At 37.9% G+C, this 15631-nt stretch overlaps 1 protein-coding gene across 2 annotated transcripts in view; it reads left to right on the top strand.

Annotated features, from left to right (window-relative positions):
- Window positions 1-8527: 8527 nt before the first annotated feature.
- Window positions 8528-15631, top strand: part of ADCK1 (aarF domain containing kinase 1) — a gene marked incomplete at its 5' end in the record, with an annotated part of 125004 nt that continues 117900 nt past the window's right edge. Inside the window, 2 exons of one of the 2 annotated variants that reach the window (XM_083375478.1) lie at window positions 8528-8671; window positions 10859-10942. In XM_083375478.1, the coding sequence (XP_083231604.1) occupies window positions 8537-8671; window positions 10859-10942 (219 nt within the window). The remainder of the gene's footprint in view (window positions 8672-10858; window positions 10943-15631) is intronic. The other variant, XM_083375479.1, reaches the window with a different exon arrangement.

The raw sequence follows: 15631 nt of genomic DNA, 5'->3' as shown, positions 1-15631 counted from the left end.
TGTCTTCCTTATGAGGTAATGGCTCTGTTGCCTGAATTTCATTGGCTAACAAAGTTTATAAAGTAATGCTACTAACTTTCTAAGGTGTGGCACTTCTGGACGTAACTGCCAGCATTCCAGATTGTTTGCCACCCAGCTGTTTCATTTGATCAATTAAAGCACTGTTTTCTCAAGAAGCCTTCATTTGAGTTGATTAGACTTTTAATGGTACCCCATATTTAAGTAAGGGCCAGTGACCTTACAATACAGTGATATTTACAGACTCTATCTGCCAAGGAAAATAGATGGACGTGGAATGTTCCAAGTATAACAGTTAGTTTGAAAAGAAAAAGGCATTGGAAGAATATCTGAAGGCTGCTGGAAAAGATGAATTGAAGTTAGTATATCATGAAGGCTTAATGAATACCAGAGAGACCAAACAAGAAAGACCAAAGGAAGAATATAAGAGACATGGCAATACATTAAAAAAATAGCATGCAAAACAGATAATACCTGCCACTGCCTAAGAGCAGGAAAAGAGATGGGGCTAATTCTGGCTTCGCAAGATAAGCTTTAAGGACAAATGCATCAAAGCCAAAATCGAGAAGACAGCAACAAACAGGAAATGTCATCTCCTGCAAGGAAGCTGAAAAAACAGTGGACCAATTAGTTGCTGCAAGAAGATCGCACAAACTGACTGCAAACGATATGACAAAGTAGCAACAATAGTGCACTGGAATATCTGCAAGTAATACTTTTTGCCTGCATTTTCAACCTTCGATGTTGGCTTCCCACAAGCAAAGTCTATGAGGAAGCTGGCAGAAAGTCACAAGTTTTGTAACTTGCTCCTGCTGCTTTTTTACTGTTCTGTGCTCTGTAGTGCCTGCCTGTGGCACCTGCTCCCCCCACCCAGAATCCACCCACCCACACTCTTTGGTGCCTCCTGTACCACCTATCTGGAGCTTTCACTTGCTTGGAACTCCTGTCTTTTTCCACACTGAAGTCCCATGAAGTCCCCGCCTAACAATGGACATGGCCCTGGAGTTACGATGGCAGTTGGGATTGCTGGGATTGCCATTGCTACATGATGCAGTCATGTGATGTCAATCTTTACTCCTATATTCCTTAGTGATGTAAATTCCAGTCCTGATCGCAACTGTAATTTGAGTACTATCTGAATACCCAGTTGGCTTTATGTGCAACACCGACTTGGCCTTCTGATGTGAGCCTGCCTAAGACTTGATAGGTGCTTTGAGCAATATGTTGACTATACATTAGGTTGAAGAGAGATGCATATTAAAGTAAGTTATAACATTTGGTATAATTAACAAATGAAATGCACTAATATTGATAGTGTTTTAAGAGTTTAAAACAAATTGTATTTTACATATTACTACATATTGTAGTTTGTATGATTTTCTATTTATATTGTGGTTTGTATTATTTTTATGGAGATTATATAACTGAGATCCCATTAAATTATAAAAGTGATTCATTCAAGAAATCATGCACATATGTGCCCTCTAAAACAATTTCATTTTAACTGCCCTCCTAAAAGTCCTAGGGAAGATAGCATTCAGATTCTGCTCCCGAGGGATAAGCATATAATTAGAAACATTAATTCCAGCCATCCTTTCTGGATCATACATAGCATTATCTCTAATCTGGATGAACACCCTGGACAGATCTTCCTTCCAAGTAAATAAACTGCTTTCCAGTGCTTCCAGTCTGTTTCCTTGAGTTTGCAGTGGTTCAAACTGGAGGTGAAAGGGGCAAGAATAACTGTTGCCTAATCCTCTAGTTCCATTATTGTACTGAAAAAGCATAGAGGAAGGGATAGGATATATATAGGAAATCCTTCTCAATTCTTCTATATAATCAATAATGCAAAATTGAATTTTTTAAATTGCCATTTCCATGTTTTGCTGGATGTTCACAATGTAATCATGGGTGCCCTTGCTTCTTCTGTATCCAAGTAGTGTATATGGCAGTTTCTGTTGCATGGACTTTGAAGTTTGGATTGCAAGATCTTGAACATTATCTTACTGGCATATGAAATAAGTGCAATTCTTCAAAAGGATTTTTGGCACTATTCTTTTTGGTACTGGAATATAAATTGATATTTTCCAGTTGCCTGGTCACTGTTATATTTTACATACTGTATCTGCTTACAAACGGCAAGAAGCACTTCAACTGCATTATCTTGTAAGATTTTAAATAGTTCTGGTGGTTTTTCATTAACTCCTGCAGCTTTGTTGCTGATATTTCCTAAGGCTTATTTAACTTAATTTCTCAGAATATCCAGTTGTAGTTCACTGATTAAGCCTTTATACTGCATGTATAACTGATTTGCAATATTGTTTTATACAGTTCTTCAGTATATACATGTCATGTGTTTCTTTATATTTTTCTCTAGTACTGTAAATCTTTACTTCATTTGTCTATAACTGTGTGTATATTTGTATAAAAGGTTTCCTTGTAAAAACATATTTTATAAAAGACTGTCCCTGAAATGTCCTTTTCAGTCAGAAAAATGGGAAATGCAAAGCAGAATTATTGCTGCCCTAGATCTGGTGTGCCTTCCTTTAAAACTTTACTGCTCCATCAGATTCTATTTTTTCTGATTCTTTCTCCCATAAAATGCATTTAAACTTTTCAGTATCGGTTTTATCATCTTCATCATTATTCTAGGGCTGCTTTAGAAATCAGTGATGTTTGCCATTATTCTTTGTTCTGATGATAGGGAAATCTCAGTTAGGCACCAGCTGTACAGGAAGCTTCAGCTCTCACACCTGCAAGCATTTTCCCTTGTCATCAACATTTCCATTGTTTCTAATGAGCATATTTATCTTTGATTATTGACAGCAATAATGGTGATGTACAGGAAATGTTCCAGTTTATTGAGAATCTTGATAAACTATATGGGGACAGAAGTGGTGGAGGAAGGAAAACTAAATTAGTGTAAACTCTTGGAGGTCCAAGGTCAAGTTTTGAATTGTATATGCCATAGGCTCTTAAAATGTGTATTACAGATTAAGTTCCACTTCTAGTTTTCTCTTGAAACTCCATGGACACAGTTGGGATGACATTAAAAAAAATTCAGTCAACTCCTGCTCCTGAAACTTGTATGCCTCATGATATAATGGAGATTGAACAGGTCCCTGACCACCCTAGCTGTCAACTTTGTTGTCCAAAAGATAGAGGAGGGAACTAGAGGGACAGTCATACATAATTCTTATTAACAGAGAAGTGATAGAGGGAGATGAAATTACAAGAACCTTGGTTGTGTTGAAGGAAAAGTCTTCATCATGGTTCAGTCCGAGCTGGGAATAAACAACATGGTGACTGCTTTAGAAAGGTTGCAGTTTATTGAAGAGGAGAGCCAGACAGAAAAATGGCTCTGGAAGAAAAGAGAGCACATGTAAGGGAGTGGGTTTTTATACCCTCTGGGTCTCTTGAGGTTAGTTCCTGTTCCTGTTTGAAGCTTTGTATTTCCTGTGTCATGTATTTTGCCCTGAGTCTAGGTGTGCCCTTTGGCATCCATGGGTTAATCCTATTATGCCCTGTCTTATAAACTTTGGGTGGGGTATGTAGATTTTAGGTGTCTTTGTCTTCCTAATCTTCTAGCTGGGGGCCTCCAACCTTACTGGATTATTTACATTTCTACAGATCTGATATCTGCTTGGGGGAGGGAGACTTGGGACAATTAAGAAAACTGGGCATGCTTTTCTGCCTCTTTAAGATCCTTTGAGGAAATATATTTTTCTGCCCTTTTAATATTTCCTTCTCTGGGGGGCTAGCCTACAACTCTTTGATATTTTCTGATAGCCTCCCATCCAACTAAACAAAGTAAAACTGTTTCCCAGATTTGCCTGGTGCTGCCAGATTGCCTTAAATGTGGTGTTTCAATAATTTAACTAGACTAACATCTGTGATAAAATTATCATTGCTGGTGGATGATTTGTGTCCATTATCTTCAAATTAATGTGTTTTCAACTTTATTTTTTTAATTCCAACAACAAAGCCACGCGTGGATTTTCATTTACTTTTTAACATTGCAGATGGGATGCCTAGATAAATGAAGTTGATAGGACATTAATTTCTCTTTTCACGATTAGTCTTCTAGTGCTAGTTGGATAAGGAATATGAGGATTTTCAGTTCAACGTGTACACACACGCACACTTTCAATTAGGGTGCAGCACACAAGAGTCACAGAACAAGCTCTGCTATTTACGTACGTACTCTATATAGATCCTAATATTGAGGATCTTTGTTTAACGTTTCGGGCCCGTTTTCATGATCGACAGTTACTGAAAACACCACTGGCCTAATTCTTCAAGGCGCGTGCTTCTTAGGTACAAAGCATTGGTTTCCCATCCCCCCCCCCACGCCAAAAAAATCCAACTCCCAGCATCCTCTACGGAAAAGTCTGTACCACGTGGAAAGAGAAGTGGGGTGGTGGTGGAAACCTTTATTTTCCGCCAATTAAAATTGTCCTGGTAAACTGTGCCCAGGAAGCCGGTAAGAGCGGGAGGCGGAGTGGAGGGGTCGATCTGACTTTTATTGGAGGTGGCCGGAGGGACGGAGAAGGGGGAAGAAGGAGAAGGAGGGACCACCTTTGAAATGATTCCTGCCGATCTCGAAACCTTCGTGGAATTTAGAACGTTGAATAAGAAGAGAGGATTCTAATGAATTGGATTGGAATAGAGTCCAGGGGTAGGCAACCTCGGCTCTTTTATGACTCGTGGACTTCAACTCCCAGAATTCCTGAGCCAGCACAGCTGGCTCAGGAATTCTGGGAGTTGAAGTCCACGAGTCATAAAAGAGCCGAGGTTGCCTACCCCTGGAATAGACTACGCCAGTTTCCCCTTCCCAGTTATTAACGTGATTCGATAATTTCGCTTCCGCCCTTTCTAATGCAGTACGGAATTCTAACTGCAGACCGATGCATGGAATCTGCTGCTTCAGTAATCTGCCAGGGTTGATTCCCCCCCCCCATCCGATCGATGTAATCTGCCTTCAGTTTCCAAAATACAGGCAATCCTTTACTCATAACGCCAGTCGGTTACTTCTCATTTCTATAAAACTCAGTAATTTACTGGACTCAACCCCAAAGAAAATTCACTTGAATGTTTCATATTGTAGATTTTCTCAGTCGACCTATTTCCGACTCTTAGTTCATAAGCGGCTAGCGTTAGAAGTGTTCTCACGTGTAATGGTTGACTAATGCGATCGAGGGTATTTTAACATTTTTAAGATGAACATTTATTATGACATAAACCTTAATGGACAAGGAACCCTTGGTACAATATTTCTTTATGTTGGGCTCAAAAGTGAAATGTGAAAGGAAAAGAATATCAATTACATTAGAATATACTAACTATGATTCAGGGAACTGAACATAAAGTTTCCTCTTGAAGATGCTATCATGCTTGGAATAAAACCTGTACAATGATTTTATTGACTCATTTTAAAGAAAAGTGGTTTTGTGTTAAATGCTGAGATCAGCGCACTAAATGCTATAGAAAATTAACCATGGATGTGTGTGTGTGTGAATGTTGAGTTAGGAATTTAGTGATATTAAATGTTAAAAATTTACAACATAATAATACTGCAATTTACTTTTCACTGTAAATTATTCACTGCTTTATCATTTTAATGTTTACTGATTTTTAACATTTGTAAGCTGCCTGAGTCAGCTCTAGTTGAGATGGTTGGTACACAAGTCTAATAAATAAATATAAATAAACCTATATTATATATCTCCTCAGGTATCAACTACATGAAAGTCAGTGGAGCATACTTTCCCTTCCCCCATTCTTCTATCTTTTATCATGGAGCACAATCATGCTGAATTCAGTTGGACTTACTCTTGAATAGACAGTTATTAATGGCTGTCATTGCAAGAAAAGCTTTTGTAGCCTAATCCTTTTTCAGAATATTTCAGTGTTCATATTCTTTGATACTTTTAGAAGCAGACTTGAACAAAAGACTGTTTTCCTGATAAAGTACATAGTTTCTTTATATTTATCAGATCAAATATTAAATTCTATCAAAAGTAGTTACAATTTTGTCTAGCTCTGTCATAATGTGGTTTTCTTACACTGAGTTGTGATTCCCCTATGTATGTTTTTAAAAGTGAAATTTGAAGATTTGGGGATGACACTTATTGAACAGATACATTTTGTCTGAGAATTGAATTAACAACTTTTTGCCATTTACACTTAACCATATCACAAACATGTCCCACCAACATAGGGGTTTTTTGGCTGGATTTCTATGATGTCTCCATCTTGTTCTTGGCCTATGAGTAAAATAGGCTTAAGTTCTTAGCTGTATCAGTATTAAAATAGTGTTTCTCCCTCAACCCCCATTCAATCACAGACTAAGAGAAGCTGCAAGTTATCTAACATCTTAGAGCAGGGGTGTCAAGCTCAATTTCATTGAGGGCCGCATCAGCACTGCGGTTGCCCTCAGGGGGCCAGGTGGGTGTGGCCTGGGTGGGCGTGGCCTACTGGGTGGGCGTGGCTAGAGTGCGTATGGCCTACTGGGTGGGCGTGGCCAGCTCTACATCGTTTGCATCAAGGGTGCCTATGGGGGCCTGGGCAGGAGTGGGACCGATCTGAGGGTCTCTGGCAGAAGGAGGGTCTCTGGGCCAGGGCCAAGGCAGTGGGGGCCGTTCCCTCACTGTTTCCAGGATGGCTTCGCGGGCCGCATTAAACCACTTTGCGGGCCGGATCTGGCCCCCGGGCCTGGTGTTTGACATGTCTGTCTTAGAGGGTAGACTGTAGTGACTCAAAACAGGCAATGGACGAATGGGGTTAACAGGAGGAACAGCAAATTTCATAGTTTTCTGCTGACTCAGGGATGAGTGGATAGTACTCAGCAGTGGGGAGAAGCTTGAAAGGGGGAAAGACATTCCTTTTTTTCAATCTGTATATGCATTTCCCCATAGAGAATGATTTCCTTGGGCTACTTAACTGCAAAGTTTTCTTTGTAGCATTTTCTGCCAGTTATAAGCTTGCCATTAGGATTAGGTTGATGTGTACTTGTTAAAATGTCAGCATAGAAAACATGTTTTCAATATTTGTAAATTTTACTAATTAAGGTCAACTGTATTCCCAGAGATAATTGAATGTCTGTAAAGAACTATTTTTAATTTTAGAAAATGTAGAGATATAATAAAGATTTAAACTATCTTTATATCTTTGCAAAGGTGATGTGAGTTATTGACCTTAGCAAATGAGCAATTTAAATAATAAATAGCCTGGATAATCAGAGCAATAACTTAAAGATCTTTACTACAGTTGAATTGAATTTTGAAAACAATGCTCCTATGGAGATTCTCAGTCACTCACGTCATGGTTGTCCCAAAAATGCTTTTTCAAGAGGCAACTGGACTTTGTTTTCCTTTGAAAACATTTTGCTTCTTGTCCAAGAAGCTTTTTCAACTCTGACGCGAAAATGAGAAGTGAAACATTCTCAGAGAAAAATAAAAAAAGTCCAGTTACCTGTTGAAAAAGCACCTTTGGGAATACCCACTTCTGCTTTTTGGCAGAGTTGTCATTTCACTGCCTATACTACATTACATTGAATATAACACTAAAAGCTGTACATAGAGAAATCATAAACACATTGACCTCCAAAAGGTGGTGCCATCTTGTCATTCCATGAAATCAGAGGGGTCTTCTCCTGCTGAGCATCTGGATATTGGAAACATATTCTGAGGCTCACAAGGTTTTAAGCTTTTCCTAACCTCTGACATGCTAGAGCTATACCAGTTGTCACACAGAAAATTGCCAAAGCAATTTATTCTAATGATTCCTTTTACCTTATATTTTAATAACTCACTTTATTGCAAAAAAACCCCCAAAACCCACACACAAAGCAGGTGTCTTTTAATAGCTCAGGTTCCCTACTGAAGCTATCATCCTGTGCTAAGTATTGTAGTAATTTGAGAACCTCAATAATAGCAATAATACAAATGGCCCCATTTGACTTCAGGTGAGAATAAAGTAGAACACCAAATGGAGTTTTCAAGGCACAAGTTCTTTAAAAAGATAATAAAAGAAAACATAGGAAAAGGGTGAGAATAAGAGGTATCTGAATTGCTGTTGAAAAAAAAATCTCTCCAACAAAACAGAACAAATCAGGCATAAAATATTAGTCATTTCAATTAAATAATTATATGACATAGAAATCTCTTCCCTTAGCTAAGTAGAAAGACTCATTGGGAGATTGTGCAGTCATCTGGGTTATTTATTTGAGTTTGAAGATGTGTAGTTAAAAATACTTAGTTCTCTTTCTAATAACCCTGCCTCTGCATTGCTGTTATTTAGAAGAAGCCTGTTTACATTTCTGGTGAGTTAATAACTGTCATCCTCAGAAACTACCTTTACGTGGTATGTCTATGATTGTTTTAATCTACTTGGACAAATAAGGGAATTGCACAGATCTAATTAAAGCACATAAGGCCTGTCTGCCTTTTTGCCATTTGTGGCATCTATGTTGCAGGTTCATGTTTCCTCTGTTTTTATTTCCAAGCAGTTTGCTACCATGGTCAGAAGAGCTTTAAAACTAGTGTCACTTGTCAGTGGAGCAGGGGCCATTGCTGGTTTATACATGCACAGCAACAAGCATCTGGATCCCAATGATTTTGGAGTTGTTCGAGTAGGCAGAGCTGTTGCCACAGTAAGTTTCATGCTTAATGCAAAACATTTAGGATTAAAAATGATGAATCATTTTAAAAGAGAAATTGATTTCAGAGAATATATTTGCTAATGTTATAAAGGTAAAGGTTCCCCTGCACATGTGTGCTAGTCGTTTCCAACTCTAGGGGCCAGTGCTTATCTCCGTTTCAAAGCCGAAGAGCCAGCGCTTGTCCGAGGACGACTCTGTGGTCATGTGGCCGGCATGACTAGACACCAAAGGTGCACGGAACGCTGTTACCTTCCCACCGTAGTGGTCCCTATTTTTCTACTTGCATTTTTACGTGCTTTCGAACTAGGTTGGCAGAAGCTGGGACGAGTAACAGGCGCTCACTCTGTTACGCGGCACCCGGGATTCGACCCGCCAGACTGCCAACCATCTGATCAGCAAGCTCAGCATCTTAACCCATTGAGCCACTGCATTATACAGTATATTAAATGTGGATTTTTCTGATTTACATTTGATGTCAGTCATTGCAAAGCATATTTTCAATGCTGGCATATTTGGTAGAAAATGCAAAATCATTGTTTGACCCCCACTCCAACCTCTTAATTTAGGATTACAGTACTATTCTTCCCCCCCCCCCCCACTTAATGGTCTTTGCTTTTAACTTCAGGCTTATTTTTTATATCACTATTTTTCCATGGCAGAGAAAGCACAGTGTTTGGGGATTCTGTTTGTCATGACATTGTTAAAGCTCCAAAATCTTTGTCATAAAATCAGATTGCAAAACATTCTTAATTACATGACTCACTGATTTTTTTAATCACCTTTCCTTGCCTGGTATTTTCCAAGTGTGTTAGACTTCCAAATGACAGGCATGGAGACTGACACATTTGAAGGATATTATGTTGGTGAGATGATCTAATAAAAAGAAAAAGTACTATAGAAAAGACATTTGCTCCAGATATAGCACCATATGAACTCTTTTCTCTACACTGTTCTGATGTATGATGCATATCAATACTAACAAGTAAGATTTAGTCATTGTGAGAACAAATATGATGACACTATTATAAATTATGATGCAGTTCTAAAAAGTGGGTAGAAGGAAAATTCAAGGGATTGGACAACAAAGTTTAGTTTTGTTCTGTCATGACTCTATGAAGTAGAAATTGAGCTAAGCAAGGCCCTTATCTCTTGGATTTTTATCTAAGAGACTGAATACATCCTTCTGTTACTTTCTAATTCTGAATGTTTGAAATAGAAATCCTTAGTCTACTTTGTAAAAAGTCTTGTTATTTGGACCATTTTTGAAATGTCCCCATGAATGCTTAAGGCAGGGGTCTTCAAACCTGGCCCTTTTATGACTTGTGGACTTCAACTCCCAGAATTCCTCAGCCAGGCGTGCTGGCTGAGGAATTCTGGGAGTTGAAGTCCACAAGTCATAAAAGGGCCAAGTTTGAAGACCCCTTGCTTAAGGCTTTATTTCTGCTATGCATTTTAAACTGAAACTGAATGTGGAAGCTGACATTGAAAAAAAAATCTTTGCCAAAAAGTTTAGCAGAAAGGCAAGTATGTAGATTTGACTGTGCTTTGAATAATATAGAGTTGGAGAGGGGCACTTAGGCAATTCCCTATTCAGTGTGGGTTCCCAATTTCAGACATTTCAGAGATGGTTATATTCTTTTTCAATACATCTAGCAAACATATCCACCATTTCTGCGAGTACCTGGTTCCATTGTCAAACTGACCGTGCAGTAAGAACGTTTCCCCCCAATATTTAATTGGCATCCATTATTCCCTTTGGGGAGAGGGAGAACATATGTTAATGTTCTTTGGAACATCCTTTGACATATGTGCCATTGCACATACTTATTCACAAGGTTAAAATATGTTGTCTTCATAAAACTTTGTTTCTACTGTCTTGATAATCTTTCTTGCATTTCTCTGAACATATTCCAGTGTATCTATATCCTTAAACTAGTGTGTCCAGAATTTAACATATTACTGAATGTGGGATGTCTGACTAATGTAGAATAAAGTGTACAGTAATGTGTTGAACCGTGAGTGGTTTTTATTGTTCATTGAGAGTAGGAGAACATAGTGCAAGTTCTGACTGAAGAGCTATACTTCTAGATATGGAATCAGAAGTGTCAAAATGCTTTTAATAGAACTCTAGGAAACAGAGAATGTGATTTATGATTTTGTGTCTGGGTTGTTTTCTAGACAGCAGTGATTGCCTTTGACTACCTTACTTCTCTTCGAAATTTTCCACGTGGGACAGAAGAGTATGACTATGTCAAATCACAGGTAAAGAGTCAATAGTGGAGGGACAGAGATTAATATAAGGCGTTCTTTAATGATCAATGGAATCTCTAATTTAGCAGTTTAATTTGAATTTAACTCCCATCTTTCATGAAAATTTTAATAGCCCGAATGGTATATAATTATGATAGCTATGGCAATTATAAACTTATTGATGGGGGTTGCAGTAAGAATCTTGATATCATTGGATAAAGATCAGTAGAGAACAATGGTTGAAGGTTGGAACAAATTAATGTGCATAAAGGGGGTGTGATGGTAAAAAGGTTGCCTGGATGATTAATGTATCTAAAGAAATGAAAAATAACAAAGCAAACTAACAACAACAGCTGTTGTAGCTGTTTGGATATTACTGAATAGCCCAATTAAAAATAACATCTGCCATGGTATCAGGATAGATATTCACAGTATTTCTAGTGATGTCCTTCATTTCTCAGTCAGATTTGCTTCTGCTCTTGCAGAAGTTGAAATGATGTCAAGTTGTACAATGTTTTCCTAGTGAACCTGTCAAGCCTATTTCATTTGCCCTGGATTTATCATGAACAGTGCTCTAAATTCATCAAGTAGGCACTCCTTAAATGTTTTGATTGACAAAACCTAGAATATAAAATTTTCTAGAAGAAATAAGGTTTTCTTCATATTTTTTCTAAACATATTGCCTTTCGATTAAAACACAATGCATTCTATAAAATACAGCAAATATACCAAAATCTGAATAGTTAAATAAAATAAAACACATGACAAAAATATAAACTTATTTATTAGATTTCAGATCCTACTGTTTTATATGATCTGAACTGACACGATAATTACATAATATAGAAAATTTCATTAAAAAAACTAAAGCAAAAGGAAAACCATAATTATGGACAAAACAGATCAAGCAAATCTGACTAAATTTGTTTTAATTGTTTTTATTTTTTGTATTCATGGTTTTAACTGCCCTGTAAACCGCCCTGAGTCCTATGGGAATAGGGCGGTATACAAATCCAATAAAATAAATAAAATAAATAAATAAATAAATTGCTATAAAAAAATCTTTTGTGCCTTATGAAAAAAAGCCATTTCAGATATTTAAAAAATATATAAATTTCTGCAAGTTTGGAGTAGCTTTATTCTCCCAATGTTTTAAAATACTACTCTTAGCTACCTGCCTCTCCATATATGATATATTCAAAGACTTAGATTGTAGATAAATTCCATATGCTACATGCTAGGTAAGCACTAATAGCTATTGAAAATCATGTCAAGGATTCTAGAATTTTCACTTCAAAATGTCAGAAAAACAGGCAATATGAATGTTGTTCCAACTAATGAATAGTGGTCTTAACAATCAAAAGAACATAACAAAATATTATTTGAGAAGTTTACTAAGTGTAAATTTTGTTGTTGCTGTATTTATATTTTTAGTACATCTTATTTCATAGTATTTAAAATAATTAGCCACCAGTGTTTATATTATTCCAAAGATTTGAATTTGAGTTTATTAAATTTATATGCCGCCCTTCTCCCTAAGGACTCAGGGCGGCTCACAACAATAAAAAGTTAAAAAACATAAAATACAAAATTTAAAAAAGAATTAAACCATAAATGTAATAAATACATAACAATTAACCCAATAAAACCAAATTTAAAACTATAGTCAGTCCATGTAAATAATGATCATATAAATATAAATAAAAAACTATTTTAAAAAATACAATATAGAATAGAATGACAAATGGTTGTCCAATCTCTTCTTAAAAATTTCCAGTGTTGGAGCATTCACAGCTTCTGGAGGCAAGTTGTTTTATTGATTAATTATTCTAACTGTCAGGAAATTTCTCCTTAGTTCTAGGTTGCTTCTCTCCTTGATTACTTTCCATCAATTGCTCTTGTCCTGCCTTCAGGTGCTTTGGAGAATAGCTTGACTCCCTCTTCTTTGTGGCAACCCCTGAGATATTGGAACACTGCTATTACCCATTTGTGAGCAGTAACCCGTTTTGTTAGTCCCTAACCTAACAAAACTATAAACATCCAAAGGTATTGAGGAAACAAGCAGAGGGCCTTAGTTGGAGAGGTATTGAATTACGTGCCCTTTTAAAGTTTAATTGTTAAACTTCCTTTCTAAATCTTTGTACAGAATTTCTGGAATTTTACAGTTTTGTATCCCCTGAAACTGTTTAATAGATTCTTGAAAGTGGTGTAAGCGACTGTAAGAGGATGGCTTGCCATAGCAGAAACAGTTTAAACAAATCCTTCTCCATGCCTCGTCGGTCTGGAACTCTGCGTTTCTGCAATTAGAGCAAATTATTAGGGTATGATCACATTTAAAGTTTTTAATATCCTACCACCCCTTTTTTGAAATGAGATTAATGATAACCGCAAATTGTTTATCTAAAGCACAGTGATAAAATTCAGCAATAAACCTGTTTTTCCCACAATCTTGCCTTAAACCAGCTATAGCACTTTTCACTGCAGGGCCTTCAGAGTACAGTTTTAATTATTGAGGGGTTTGGCAGATCTCTTTATCGAATCTGATTAATAGTTGAGCCACAAGTGCTATTTCGTACTTACCCTTATACGGTTTTCTGTTGCTGTGTGTTACACTCTTCCATGTGCAACCTAACTTTGTACATTGAGGGACACTCTGTTACAGCCCTGCTTTCTGTCACTAACTATCACCTACCTCTGGTTATTGTGCATCGATATAAGGTGCTCGTACTTTCGGTCAACCTCCTTTATGATCATTTGTGGCTTTGTGGGAGTCTCATCGGGAACAAGCCCTCTTTCAATGAGAAGTTTTAAGATCTCTGGTTTGTTCATAGTCGATATGCTTTTGATATTGTTGTCTTTCATTATCTACTTTAGAGTAGGAAACGGATATTTGTTTACTATAGACGGTGTGTGTGTGTGTATGTATGTAGGTAGGTAGGTCTTGGCGTATTCGGGTCTTTTCCCGTGTAGGAATGAGGGTGTCTTGGTGACGTTTCGACGAGGTCCCACTCGTCATCTCTCAATCTTACATGGGAAAAGACCCGAATATGCCAAGACCTACATACCTGTACCCGTGAAAATCTACAAAAACATACATACATATATATATATATATATATATATATATATATATATATATATATATATATATATAACACATATACACATATATACTATAGACATGGTATAGTATATATATAAGGGACGTGGTGGCTCAGTGGGTTGGGACGCTGAGCTTGTCGATCAGATGGTCGGCAGTTTGGCGGGTTGAATCCCGAGTGCCGCGTTACTCGTCCCAGCTTCTGCCAACCTAGCAGTTCGAAAACACGTAAAAATGCAAGTAGAAAAATAGGGACCACTATGGTGGGAAGGTAACAGTGTTCCGTGTGCATTTGGCATCTAGTCATGCTGGCCACATGACCACGGAGATGTCCTCGGACAAGCGCTGGCTCTTTGGCTTTGAAGCCGCCCCCTAGAGTTGGAAACGACTAGCATGCATGTGCGGGGGAACCTTTGTGTGTGTGTGTGTGTGTGTGTGTGTGTGTGTGTGTGTGTACGTAGGGCCACCCAAGACAGACAGGTCATAGCAGAGAGTTCTGACAAAATGTGATCCACTGGAGAAGGAAATGGCAACCCATGTGAGTGAAGAAGGAGAGTGCAAAAGTGGGCTTGAAACTCAACATTAAGAAAACCAAGATCATGGCATCTGGCCCTCTCAATTCCTGCAAATAGATGGGGAAGAAATGGAGGTAGTGACAGATTTTCTCTTCCTGGGCTCCAAGATCACTGCACATGGGGACTGCAGCCAAGAAATTAAAAGACACTTGCTCCTGGGGAGGAAAGCTATGGCAACTCTAGATAGCATACTAAAAAGCAGAGACATCACCCTGCCAACAAAAGTGCCTATAGTCAAGGCCATGGTTTTCCTAGTTGCAATGTATGGCAGTGAAAGCTGGACCATAAGAAAGGCTGAGCGCCAAAGAATTGAGGCCTTTGAACTATGGTGCTGGAGAAGACTCCTGCGAGTCCCATGGACTGCAAGGCGATCAAACCGGTCAGTCCTAGAGGAGATCAACCCTGACTGCTCTTTAGAAGGCCAGATCCTGAAGTTGAAACTCAAATATTTTGGCCACCTAATGAGAAGGAAGGACTCACTGGAGAAGAGCCTAATGCTGGGAAAGATTGAGGGCAAGAGAAGAAAGTGACGACAGAGAATGAGGTGGCTGGATAGAGTCACTAAAGCAGTAGGCGTGAGCTTAAATGGACTCCAGAAGATGGTAGAGGATAGGAAGGCCTGGAGGAATGTTGTCCATGGGGTCACGATGGTTCAGACACAACTTTGCAACTAACAACAACAAAAAAGTAAATGTTAATGTAAATTTCACTTTTGTGTTATTATTATGGAATGCATGCGATGGTGTTTATCTCTTAACATTATACCTTGTTTTTGTATAGCTCATTGACTAGTGTTTGGAGGGCTTTGAGCTCTTGGTTCACAAGTCTCTTTGGTTCTTTAATAATCCAATCAGTAATTGTTTTGTTTGTAGATTTGGTCTTGTCGTAAAGGTTTGTAGGCACTGGTTTATAAGGAATCTGTATATCTGGAACTGACTCATCGAGTAATTGTTTGTTAGCCATTTTTGTTTTATATGTTCCTGGTTTAAGTGTGTTGTGTAGTTTAAAGGTTTAGTAGGCTAGAGT

The sequence above is a fragment of the Vipera ursinii genome, assembly GCF_947247035.1.
Source record: "Vipera ursinii genome assembly, chromosome: 1".
Classification (NCBI taxonomy): domain Eukaryota; kingdom Metazoa; phylum Chordata; class Lepidosauria; order Squamata; family Viperidae; genus Vipera; species Vipera ursinii.
The sequence above is the reverse complement of the archived record's forward strand: the minus strand, read 5'-3'. Positions and strand labels throughout refer to the sequence as shown.